Raw genomic sequence first — 12,993 nt, forward strand, 5'->3', positions numbered from 1 at the left:
TCTACATCCTTGTCAGCTCAGGGCCTTAGTTTTGTTTTGTTTTGTTTTGTTTTAAATTTATCTTTGTAGTTTGGTAAGTGAAAACTTAGTATCTCAGTGCTTTTAGTTTGAAATTATTTGATTATTAGTGAGTTGTAAAGTATGTTTGCTATTTGTAATTTGTATGTATATGAGTTGCTGATATGTATCCTTTTTCTGCCTTTAAATTAGGTTTATCTTACTACTTTTTTAAAAAATTAATTAATTTATTTTTGGCTATGTTGGGTCTTCATTACTGCTCGTGGGTTTCCTCTAGTTGCTGCTAGCGGGGGCTACTCTTCATTGCGGTGCTCAGGCTTCTCAGTGGGGTGGTTCTCTTGTTGCAGAGCACGGGCTCTAGGTGTGCGGGCTTCAGTGATTGTGGCACGAGGGCTTCAGTAGTTGCGGTGCACGGGCTTAGTTGCTCCATGGCATGTGGGATCTTCCTAGGCCAGGGACCAAACCCATGTCTTCTGCATTGACAGGCAGATTCTTAACCACTGCACCACCAGGGAAGTCCCTTATCTTACTACTTTTAAAGAAATATTTATAGAACAATGATGATAATTCATTGTCAACCAGTAAGTTGTATATTTTTCCTGTTTGTCATTTTTCTTTTATTTTTTTAATATTTACATATTTTTTGTTTTTATTTAGCTAAATATCTTTATCAGTATTGGTTGTTAGGCTTATAAAACCTTCCCCACATGGATGTTACATAAATTTTCCCCATATTTTCTCCTACTGCTTTTATGGTTATATATTTTTGTTTGTTTAAATGTTTGTTTTATTTATATATGTACTCATACATAAATGTGTTTTCTTTTGTTTTGTTTTTGCTATTTAGAAAGAAAGTCATGCTATCGCCCTCCTGACTTCTCCAGCTGCTGGTATAAAAACAATTGATCCCTTGCCTTTGAGGGAAGATTCGGAACCCAATATCCCCAAATTTGCTGAGACAACTCTTCCAGTTTCAAAAATTCCAGAATATCCAACTAACACGCCTGGGCAGTCTCCTTCTCCACCCTGTGCCCCATCCTACTGGCATCCTTCTCGTCGAATTCAAGGCTCCCTGAGAGATCCAGAATTTCAGCATAATGGTAATTACTTGGGTTTTAATTTTTTCCTATTAAAATGAAAGTGTTATACTGATAGATAACAAAGACTAAGTGTATTCTATATATTAATAAATTATATTATTTAGTTTTTTTAGTTAACATAATAGATTCCTTTAAATAGAAAAAAATCTCATCTTTGGAACACTCAGCTGTGCTGTACCCAAGTTCACTTTGGTCTAAGTGTGAGCTGTCTCTCATGCTCTTTCCCATAAACGTACAGGCAGCCCACTAGATGCCACCTCTTCCCCAGGCGTGATAACCAAAGATGTCTTCAGACATTACCAAATGTTGCCTGGATGTAGAATGCAAGGTCATAAAATGTTTTCCTTTAGTTTTGCTAGATGTTGCTCTGCTCTTTTCGAACGTCTGCTATTATTGTTGAGAAGTCTGATGCTCTTTTTATTTTTGATCTTTTGTACATGGCTTTCTTTTTTTTTCGTGGCAGCTCTTGGCATCTTCTCATAATTTATACCCAGTGCTCTGAAATTTTATAGTGGGTCCCTTTTCATTCATTTTGCTAGTACTCAGTAGATCTTTTCAATATGAAAACTCATGTTCCTCAGTTCTGGGAAATTTTCTTAACTTATTTAGTCGGTAATTTCTTCCCCTCAACTTTCTATTTCTTCCTTCTGGCACTACTGTTTTTCAGATGTTGGACATATTGAACATGCTGTTTTTTATCTTACCTCTCCTATTTTCTATCTCTTTTTGTTTTAATTTGAAAGGGTTACTAATTTTTATCTTTGAGTTTTTAAAAGATATTTTGCTATATTTATAATTTCTAAGATTTTTTAAACACTACATACTCCTTTTATACAGCACTCAGTTCTTATTTCATGGATGATGTGTTTTATATGTTCGAGGAGATAAATGATATATATAATACCCCATTTTGAATATGGTATCCTTGCCCCCTGTTGAATCTGGTGTCCTTCAGTCAGAGTAGCTCTGATAAACCTTCTCTAGCAATGATACCTCCATTCCTCTTTTGGGAGAGTTACCCTGCTGTGTAAATTTAAAGAAGGATCTGGCAAACTGTTTTATAGAAGGACTTTCAGCTAGTTTCCCGATTCAGTTTTACCTTCACTCCAACTCTCAGTGATACTCAGTACTCCCAAACCCCCAGCCATCAGGGGAGCAAACTGATTGCCTCTTGGTTTCCCTCCTCTGCTACCTTAGGATTCCGCTCGCTTGGCTACGATAACCACATACTCACTGCCCTTCCATTTGCTTTCCACTTTCCAAAATTTTGTTACTGTTTTTGTTTCCCATTTTCTTTGTCCTATGGGTTTATATCATGTTTGTAGATGTGTATAGTCCAACTACCATCTTTAAAGAGAAGCTTATTGTATTTCTTTAAAGTTAGAATAGAGCAGTATTATCATTGAAAAGAATCCTAGGACGTTATCCATTGTTTACATATTTGCTAAGCACATTATGAATTAATGAATGGTTCTTTGGCAGTAACTTCTATTAAAGGTATAAAATAAATAAATGTTCTGACAGCCTGCCTTCATTTAGAGTTGACTATAAGTAAGATATACTGTTGGGTGGCTTTGAAGGATAATTTCTTCTGGCTTTTTTTCTTTAAGTGGGAAAATCAAGGATGAACAATTTCCAGTTACCTCAGCATGAAGCCTTTAATGATGAAGGTATTTCAGTAGTCATATAACACAAGATAAAAGTATAATGTTTTATTATATAGTAGTTTAGAATAGTATAATGATTTTACATTTGGTTAGCACTGTATAGTTTACAAAGTACTTCCACAGATGTCATTTCATTGGAACCTTGAAACCCTGTGAAGAGGGTGAAGTTATCCCCATTTTATAAATGAGTGAACTGTGAACTAAGCCTTGAAGAATCTGTTTTAAAGCAAACAGAGGGCAAGAGATTGTGCCCAGCATCACACCTAAGGCAGTGCTCTGTTTTCTACCCGGGGTGCCTGGGAGTCAGGAATTCAGCCTAGCATCATAGCCATCATTTTTTTTCAAATGTCTGTATATTTTCAAAAAATGTATGATTAGGGAAAGTGAATTTTTTTTTCTTGTGTAGTTTTCATTTTGACATTCATTTGCTTTTAATAGTAGCAGAGGAATTTTGAATGCTCAGTGTTGAACAATTGAAATTACTATTTTAATTCATCCTAAGAAGTATAAAATTACTAAATTTATGTTTTGAATTTGAAAGTAAATTTGAATTAATACTTTATGTATTATAGCTTCACACACATTAAGGGTTTTCTCTCCTCTTAGCAAGTTTGGGACTTTTTTCAGAAATCTCTGAGCTGGAAATCAAGTTGTTATGTTTTGAAATGCCAATATACGGACACTTGAAATCAATTCTGCATTCTTTTTTAATGGAAGAAAGGTGTTTACAAATAACTTGATAATAAGATTTGTTTATTCAGAATGAGGAACTTCAGTAATAATGAAGGGTAGCGTATTAAAGTCAGATGTTATTTCTACATTAAGTGAAATTATTTTAGAAATGTGATGTATCATGTTAAGGTATGGCATTTTGCCTTTAAAACGTTAAAGTTTTTTTGCTCAAACAGCTGTGCTTTTTAAAGTAGGACAAGACAGTATGATGATGAATTGTTTCCAAGTAATACCGAAATCACAGGTCATGTGTTTAGGTAATGACATAGTGGGATTTCAGGAAGGAAACAGAATGCTTATTTAACATTAAAATGTTTGATTTTTAAATGTGATAAAACTTGGAAAATTACTGTTAACCATCCTAAAAATATTGATAGCTTATATTTCACTAGATGACTTGTTTCTGACAGCGTCAATATTGACATTACAAAGCTTGATGCTTTTAATTTTCTGTTAGTGTTTTGAAACATGGTATTTTTATAAGACATTTTTTGCACTGAATATAATTCTTTTGTTGCAGATGAGGACAGATTATCTGAGATCTCTGCTCGCTCTGCAGCTTCTAGTCTCCGGGCTTTTCAAACTCTGGCACGAGCTCAGAAAAGGAAGGAGAATTTCTGGGGCAAAACATAATTAGAGATACACCTAGTTAAGTTGCTTTTATCTAAGGGAACCACGGGTATAATTTTTCTTTATTGCTTTACTACGTTAAGACTTCAAGTCTTTGGATTTTGCTTTGACATTTCCTACTGAAAAAGAATTGTTTGATTTTTCAATAGCCAATTCAGTTTACTTCAAAAAATTTTAACACAGGTTCATGCATATTTAACTTTTGAAAAATTCTTTTTACATCTGTCCCAAAGTACAAAGACATAGATTACATAGTTCTTCACATATTCTAACTTGTATTAGCTGTCAGGGAAAGCTGGTAGAATTGTGAACTTCACCTATCCAGAGGATAATCTTGAAAGTGAATAAAGTGAAGTAAAAGTTGATACAAGTGTGAAGTATCCATCACCCTAGATTGGCTTTATGTATCTTTACAATTGCAGATGTCATAAAATGAATTTGTTGTTCCTTTAACTTTTTCTGTGGTGTTTATTTTTATTTTAGTACCTTCTGCATATGGTTACTGTGTTAAAATAATTGTGCTTCAGATTGAAAATACCAGCTTTTGTATATACTTTTCTTATTTATGTAACAAAGTTTGCTGAGAGCATGTGTATATTTTTTATCTTTGTGTGTATTCCCTTTGTATAAGGACTTTGGCTTACATTTGAATAATGTCTGAATTTTGAAAAATTATTTGTATAATGGAGAATTAAAACTTTGTAGACATTTTGAAATAAAAATTGATCGTTTCAGTTCTGTTTGTTTCAAGGGTTTCAAGGGTTTGGCTTCTCTAGAAAGTTATTACATGCAACAAATAATTATCTTTTAAAAACATTCTACTCACAACAACTTAAGCACGTCATACTTCTTTTGCAGCTGTCAAACTGCAACAAAACTGAGCCCACAATATTTTTGCACGAATGTAGGAAAAATGCATAATTTCCAAGGCAAACTCATTTTTAAAAAATTTAACACAAACTTTTTGACTATACTTTACTGTTAGGACATGTTCTGTGGTCTTGCAAGTCATGATAAACAATTTTCTAAAAAATATGGATTTCATAAAATATGCATAAAATATTTACAATAGGTAGAAGGTGCTGAAGATAATACATAGAATAGTCGTGCCTGTTGGTTAGAAAGCAAGTCTGTTCTAAAGTGCTTAATTTGGTCAAGTGCTTTTGCAAATCACTGATTCACGAGAAGTCTTAAAGATCTTATGTTATCATGAAGTTATAAAGAACTGTGGGCATGCAAGGTATTTGCTCACATTCCACAGACCTTTTAAAATAGTTTTTGTTTTTTTTTAAATATTTTTTCATTCCGCTTTTTTTTTTTTATAAATTTATTTATTTATTAGTTTTATTGGCTGTGTTGGGTCTTTTTTGCTGTGTGCGGACTTTCTTTTTAGTTGTGGTGAGTGGGGGCTACTCTTTGTTGTGGTGCGTGGGCTCCTCATTGCTATGGCTTCTCGTTGCGGAGCACGGGCTCTAGGCACGTGGGCTTCCGTAGTTGCAGCACATGGGCTCAATAGTTGTGGCTCACGGGCTCTAAAGTGCAGGTTCAATAGTTGTGGTGCGCGGGCTTAGTTGCTCCATGGCATGTGGGATCTTCCTGAAGCAGGGATTGAACCCGTGTCCCCTGCATTGGCCGGCGGATTCTCAACCACTGCGCCACCTAGGAAGCCCAAAATAGTTTGTTGATTGAAAAAGTTACTAGGGCACTAAAAGATGGAAATAAAAACTAGAAATTAGTGTATAATTGGATTTTAGAACACATCATCTTGGCTTCTATACAAATGTGTACTGAGACATATTAGTTGTAAAATAAATTTGAAACATGGTTTCTCTGGAAGCTTAGAGGTATCATTGTCTTCTTTCTAAAAAGTTTACTAGTTTAGTTGGTTAGGATAGAGTTTTTAATGGCTGACCACTGATCTACAGTAAAGAGAGAAATTGTACATAACACACAGTCTATTTTATCTAAGCCACAGACTGTAGAATCTGGATACACCCATTGGATAAGTCACACCACATGAACTTGGTCTATCAGGTGTTAAGATGGATTAGGGTATGGTTCTCATGAGGCTGAGGTCATTACCCCAGTCTCTGCGTGGCAATTTAGCTTTTCTGTATACTTCTGACTGCCTCTTAAAAGCCCTATTCAGTGGCCCAAGGGAGAGAACAGTGTTGAGGGGTCAGTACTATTTCACCATTCTCACTAAAAGAGCAACTCAAAGGACATGCATTTTAATTGGTGAGTGGTTTTAATCACATGAGAAATGCTCTATGAGATTTGCTGGTATCTAGGAGTTGGGATGGTTAATTCAATTTTTAAAATTAATTTTATTAAGGCATACTTATGTATAATCTGCAATTATTAAAAATTTTATAGCTCATTGAATTTGGAAATAATGTATACATCTGTGAAACTAACACCACAACCAAGATACACTGCATTTACATCATTGAAAAAGTTTCCTCATTTCCCTTTGCAGTTCAATCCATCCCTCCACCTCTGGTCCCCAAGGCGATCACTAATCTGCTTTCTGTCAGTATAAATTCATTTACAAGAATTTTATATAAATGGAACTATCTTTTGTAGCTGGCTTTCACCCAGCATGTTTTTGACAGTCATCTGTGTGTTGGGCACATATGTTCCCTTTTAATCCACTCACTCACAGTGGACTTTTGGATTATTTGAGGTTTGGGACTCTAATGAATAATACCTGTGAGCAAATCTTTGCCTAGACATATGCTTTCATTTCTCTGGAAAACCCTAGGTAATTCAATTTTTATCCATCTTTAATATAACTTCTACTTTAAGTATACAGTACGCACCCAAATCACTATTATAAACCCGTGGTTTGGTCTTTTTGTTGAAATTGGTATCTCACAGACGAGACAGGGGAGCAAACATCAGGATCACAATGGAAGTAGCACACCTACTGCCTCTGTCCTTCCTTACCCCCATCTTCACCCCAGATGCTGAGATTCTCGTGTGTTTCTGGCTGAGAACCCAGATAAAAATGCACAAACACACATATATGGGAGACTTTGTTCAATTCAATTTTATACACATGTATGGGAATGCATGTTCATGTCAGATCTCATCTCGATCTCTGTGTGGGAGTCTGACCTCCAAGTTAAGAACTCTTAAAGGATGTTTTTGAGGATTAAGGGTAAGGAACATGATAAACATGCTTAGTACATGGTAGGAAATGTTACCATGAGATTTAAGTATAAATATCCTCATTTTACAGATGGGAAAACCCTCTTAGATTAAATGACTGGACCAAGACCTGATAGTTGGTAGATTAAATCTAGGTCTTCTTACTCGAAGTCTACCCATACTGCCTACTCTGGAGTGTTTATACTAAAATTGTGAGTCCTGCTGTGATTCAATTCTCTCTGGTTGATTCATCTGAGAGTTAATTTAACTTTGACATCTTAGAAGATAAATTAAACATCTGTCTAGTCAGGAAAAAGAGTATATGGGCAATGGGTTATTGTATAAATGGACTGAACCAGAATAAAATTGAGTTGGCAATCAGAACAAATTTGTTTTCATGTAAGTAGTGTTGTAGTTGGCTACCCAGGGAGCTCAAGGATGGATTATGTACCTCTGTTGCAGTTGTAGGCACACCAAAAATATTTACCACAACTTCTGGAAGTTTACCAAAGGAAGAAATAATCTAAAATGGTAGATCTTAGAATCATTTACATTTGGTTTTGGAATATGTTTTCAGTCCTTTTACATGTGGTGGCATTAGTCATGATAGCGTGCTTAGCGCCCAGCCTTTGTTGAACTGTCATCATCACTATTTCCCAAGATGAGTCAGTAACACAAAGGCTACTCCAGGCAAAAGAAAGTCTCTGTCATTGGATGAGCTAGGGTTGTGCCCTGCCGGAGAAACCAGCCTGCCCTTCTAGCCTAACTCATGGATTAAAATCAAGCCAGTGGTATCTTCACTATGGTATCTTCGCTAATGTTGATCCTGCACTCTGACTTGACCTTATGCGTCTTTCTCCTGTGTTGATTGGAGGCACAGAAAGACCCAGCCCTTTTTGTTCCTCTCAGGTTCAGAGCCAAACTTCCTTAAACCCTGTTTCATGTTTCATTCCCACCTGGTCCTATAAGGCCTGCTAAGGACAGCAGCCTTTCTCAAGCAGAAGGCGGCTTCCCTGCTGTACAATCCTGCTATAAGATAGGTAAGAAGAAAGAGTAGTCATTCTAATGATGGCATTCACTTCTCTTCCATTAAATACTCCCCACTCACTAGTCTCTTCAGTGGTTTCATTACTCCCCAGGCCCAAATCCGAGCATGTCCTTGGAAACTGAGTGAGAGATGAGGACTGGGGCCAAAGAGACCCCTTTGGAAGTCAGAGCAGAGGTCAACAGAGTGATGTTTTGAGAGTTCACAACCAATTCGAACCACATAATGGACAGTTTCAAAAATGTTGGGAAACTGTTCAGTTTCCCCCTATGTATTTTATACTCAGTAGTATACTGAAGCTGGTTTTTGGGCCAATTGTTAAATATTCAGTACTTCCCTGAGCAGGTTGTTGAACCATCGGTAGTTTGAAATTGACTATTTTGAAAATGGTGGGAGTATTTACACTACAGAAATTGGCAAATGCTATAAACCAGGGTTTCCCCACCATTACCCCCAGAGGCAGTTTACAAGCTCACCATGGCAGCCACTACACCAGTCTCGGCTTTTCTTTCCATATCATTTGCCTGAAAGAGAAAACAATCTACTTCAGGAAGGAGAAAAGAGCGGCTCAAGACAAGCTATACGATTTATTAAACCATTCACATCTTCCTTAGCTTATAAAAATAATGTACTTTGGTTTAGTTTCCTTTGTTGGCTGAAGTCTACCTAGAAAATAAAAATAAGCCACAAATAGAAGATACTAGACTATAGAGGGACATGACTCATGACCCACCCACAGAACTACCCAGAGATGGGGCCTGGGAATCTGTATGTGTCATCCTCAGGGGATTCTGATATTCAGGGAGTTTGGGAACCACTGGCTTTGGGGTTATAATAAGCTATGGTCGAATCCCAACTCAACCTTGAGCAAGCTGGTTAAACTCCCTTGAGTCCGTTTCCCATCTTCAAGACTTACGATTAAATAGCTTAAGGTCCGTAAAGACATTTCATGTATGTTACTCAAATGTCATTCTGAAACCAAGCTGCCCCTGCCCCACCAAGTACAAAACCAAGCAGTTAATGATTAGGACAACAGAGTCACAGACTCAGTGTCTGATGCACATTCCTGAGTTGTTTTACAGATACCATAACTGCCGCCAAGGGGGGAAAAAAACAAAAACAAGGAAAACAACTAATTGCCTGATGACCAGACTGTAGTCATGGTGTAAGGTGCTTCATCTCAAGCAGTACTGAATCTATGGCTAGCACAGTTTCAAGAACTCGCCTCAAGAGAAGGAGGTTAACATTATTGCTCATAATAATCTATAGCTTTGTGGGCATCAAAATAAATCGTGGCTTGCTCTGCCCGTATATGTAAGCGGGCAACTGCAAATATCAGCAGAGATACTTCAGACCCAGGCTGACGTCTTCCACTCTGAGAATATGGCGCCCTGTGTTAGTATGAAGAAGTCACAGGAGATAGACCTTTGCCCTTAATCCCTTAGAAATGGAAAGATGTTTGACAGCGGGGAAGTGAAAGCAGCTCTTTGCCCCTTTCCTTTTTGTCCATCTCTGTTCACTTGTAATCATAAAAACACCCAATTATAGAAATGAGATCACTAAGCAATTGAAACTAACTTCTGACTTATAGTCCCATGAACGTACACCTAACCTGTTGGTTTTTTTCCCAGATAAAAAGAAGGAAATCTGAAGAAATGGCAGTTAAACAATGGCTCGCTCTCTGCTCCCACCACTCCCTAAGCAGTCCTGCAGGCAGATCATGCAGGCAAGACGACATTTGAAGACAGTCAGCCAGTCTGCACTCAGTGGAGAAGAATGCAGAACCTAACCTCCTGGCTTGATGATTCACTGAGATTCTCCCCCACCTCCTATTTTTTCCTTTAAAAACTCACGGATGTATATTTTGGAGATTAATCCTTTGTCCGTTGCTTTGTTGGCAAGTATTTTCTCCCATTCTGAGGGTTGTCTTTTTGTCTTCTTTATGGTTTCTTTCGCTGTGCAAAAGCTTTTGTTTCATTAGGTCCCATTTGTTTATTCTTGATTTTATTTCCCTTATTCTAGCAGGTGGGTCAAAAAGGATCTTGCTTTGATGTATGTCATAGAGTGTTCTGCCTATGTTTTCCTCCAGGAGTTTTATAGTGTCTGGCCTTATATTTAGCTCTTTAATCCATTTGGAGTTTATTTTTGTGTATGGTGTTAGGAAGTGTTCTAATTTCATTCTTTTACTGACAAAGGATTAATCTCCAAAATATACGTGCAGCTCATGCAGCTTAATACCAAAAAAGCAAATAACCCAATCAAAAAATGGGTGGAAGACCTAAATAGACATTTCTCCAAGGAAGACATGCAGATGGCCAACAAACACAGGAAAAGGTGCTCAACATCACTAATCATTAGAGAAATGCAAGTCAAAGCCACAGTGAGGTATCACCTCACACCTGTCAGAATGGCCATCATCAAAACATCTAGAAACAATAAATGTTGGAGAGGGTATGGAGAAAAGGGAACTCATGCACTGTTGGTGGGAATGTAAGCTGGTACAGCCACTATGGAAAACAGTTTGGAGGTTCCTCAAAAAACTAAAAATAGAACTACCATATGACCCAGTAATCCCACTACTGGGCATATACCCAGAGAAAACCATAATCCCAAAAGAAACATGTATCATAATGTTCATTGCAGCACTATTTACAATAGCCAGGACATGGAAGCAACCTAAATGCCCATCAATATATGAATGGATAAAGAAGATGTGGCACATATATATAATGGAATATTACTCAGCCATAAAAAGGAATGAAATTGAGCTATATGTTATAAGGTGGATAGACCTAGAGTCTGTCATACAGAGGGAAGTAAGCCAGAAAGCAAAAAACAAATACCATATGCTAACTCATATATATGGACTCTAAAAAAAAAATGGTACTGATGAACCCAGAGACAGGGCAAGAATAAGGATGGAGATGCAGAGAATGGACTGGAGGACTCAGGGTTGGTGGGCGGGGGTGAAGGGGAAGCTGGGACGAAGTGAGAGAGTAGCATAGACATATTTACACTACCAACTGTAAAATAGATAGCTAGTGGGAAGTTGCTGTATAACACAGGGAGATCAACTCGATGATGGGTGATGCCTTAGAGGGCCAGGACAGGGAGTAGAGGGAGGGAGGGGATATGGGGATATATATATAAATACAGCTGATTCACTTTGGTGTACCCAAAAGCTGGTACAAGAGTGTAAAGCAATTATATTCCAATAAAGAGCTTAAAAAACAAAAACAAAAACAAAAACAAAAGAAACTCATGGATGAGCAGAACTTTTGGAGGTGGTCTCTGGACATGAGTCTACCATCTCCCCAGATTGCTGAGTTTTCTGATTAAAGTAACTTTCCTTTCTACTGAAGCTTGCCTCTGAAATTATTGGCTTATGAGCTGCGAGCAGCCAAACCTGGATTTGGATACAATTCAATTGAAAATGTGAGTTCTGTTGTTTTGAAGGCAAATTTTCATGAAAACAGTGGGAGGGGAAAGATGTGCTTTAGAGAGGCTGAATTTAAATTAAAAAGTCCGAGGCAGTGTATCCTGAAATCTTGGCATCTCGCATCACAGCCCTGTCTGCGATGACCTACATTCAGCTCACACAGAGGCAGTTTGGGGCAGGGGTACTGAAATGATTTGTCTATTTCCGTTATGTGGTAAAGCAAAGAAGACTGTGACTGCAAGGTTGTGACTCAGCGATTCTAGAAGATGGAATCAATTACTTGATACATGCAAACTGTGTTAGAGGAACCATGAATTGGAGATGTTATCAGGTATGAGACAGTGCAGAGATAAAGGACCCAAGGTCATTGCTGATGAAAGGAAAGGTAGGCAAGGTTGGTCCCTGAATGAGTGCACAGTCAATATCAAAGATTTCCTACTTTTCTACAAGTTACTTTTTTTTTAGATGTGAATTAAATAAAAACTCAGAGCTTTCTAACTTCAAGAAGGAAGTATAAATTAACCTAAATGCCACACACTGTGGGAAAATGTAGAAGCGCTACACTCATAAATTCAATTACAGTCAGAGTTTGAACATGTCATCCAGGAAAATTTGGCCACAATGAGTACCTTAGCAGTTAATGTTCCCGTTAAAAATTATTTAGGTCAAAACAGTTAAGGTTCTGGCAAAAAACAAAGAAAATTGAAAATAGAGTTGTATGACAATACTCACACTTTTGTTCCATAAAGAAGCAGTAATAAGGTTTAACTTGCAATTTTGTGAAGATGAAACATCCAAAGTTCTATACTAATTGGAGAGTATAACCTGGCATCAACAAAACCTCCAGCCTGATCAATAAATTATTGTGAATTATAGCTGCCAAGACTTTAAAAACATCATAGGTCATGGCTCTAAGAACATAATCAGTTTTTTCCATCATTCAGAATCAACATGTGGGGACCAAGAAAAAGTTTTCTCTTAAAATTTTTAGTTTAGATTTGTATTTATAATTTGAATATAAAGATAGTGGAGACTAAAATCAACATGTACAGTTTCTTAATTACTTAATATGTTAAAAGCCTTAGAAGCAGAACACTTGATTAGAGAAGATTCTAAATATCTGACAATCCTTATTTTATAAATTTAGTGACTATGTTCATTTCTTCATTCATTAAAACTGCATGCAAAAATTCCACAGATATTTTCTGT

The 12,993-nt window shown here is 37.0% G+C and overlaps 1 protein-coding gene across 3 annotated transcripts in view; it reads left to right on the plus strand.

The window, feature by feature from the left end:
- Positions 1-4,781, plus strand: part of MDM1 (Mdm1 nuclear protein) — a 42,193-nt gene extending 37,412 nt beyond the window's left edge. For all 3 annotated transcript variants that reach the window (XM_057743276.1, XM_057743277.1, XM_057743278.1), the window contains 3 exons: positions 866-1,118; positions 2,729-2,788; positions 4,038-4,781. In XM_057743276.1, coding sequence (XP_057599259.1) covers positions 866-1,118; positions 2,729-2,788; positions 4,038-4,150 — 426 coding nt within the window. In that variant the 3' untranslated portion in view covers positions 4,151-4,781. The remainder of the gene's footprint in view (positions 1-865; positions 1,119-2,728; positions 2,789-4,037) is intronic.
- Positions 4,782-12,993: the final 8,212 nt, after the last annotated feature.

The sequence above is a fragment of the Hippopotamus amphibius genome, chromosome 7, assembly GCF_030028045.1.
Source record: "Hippopotamus amphibius kiboko isolate mHipAmp2 chromosome 7, mHipAmp2.hap2, whole genome shotgun sequence".
NCBI lineage: Eukaryota > Metazoa > Chordata > Mammalia > Artiodactyla > Hippopotamidae > Hippopotamus > Hippopotamus amphibius.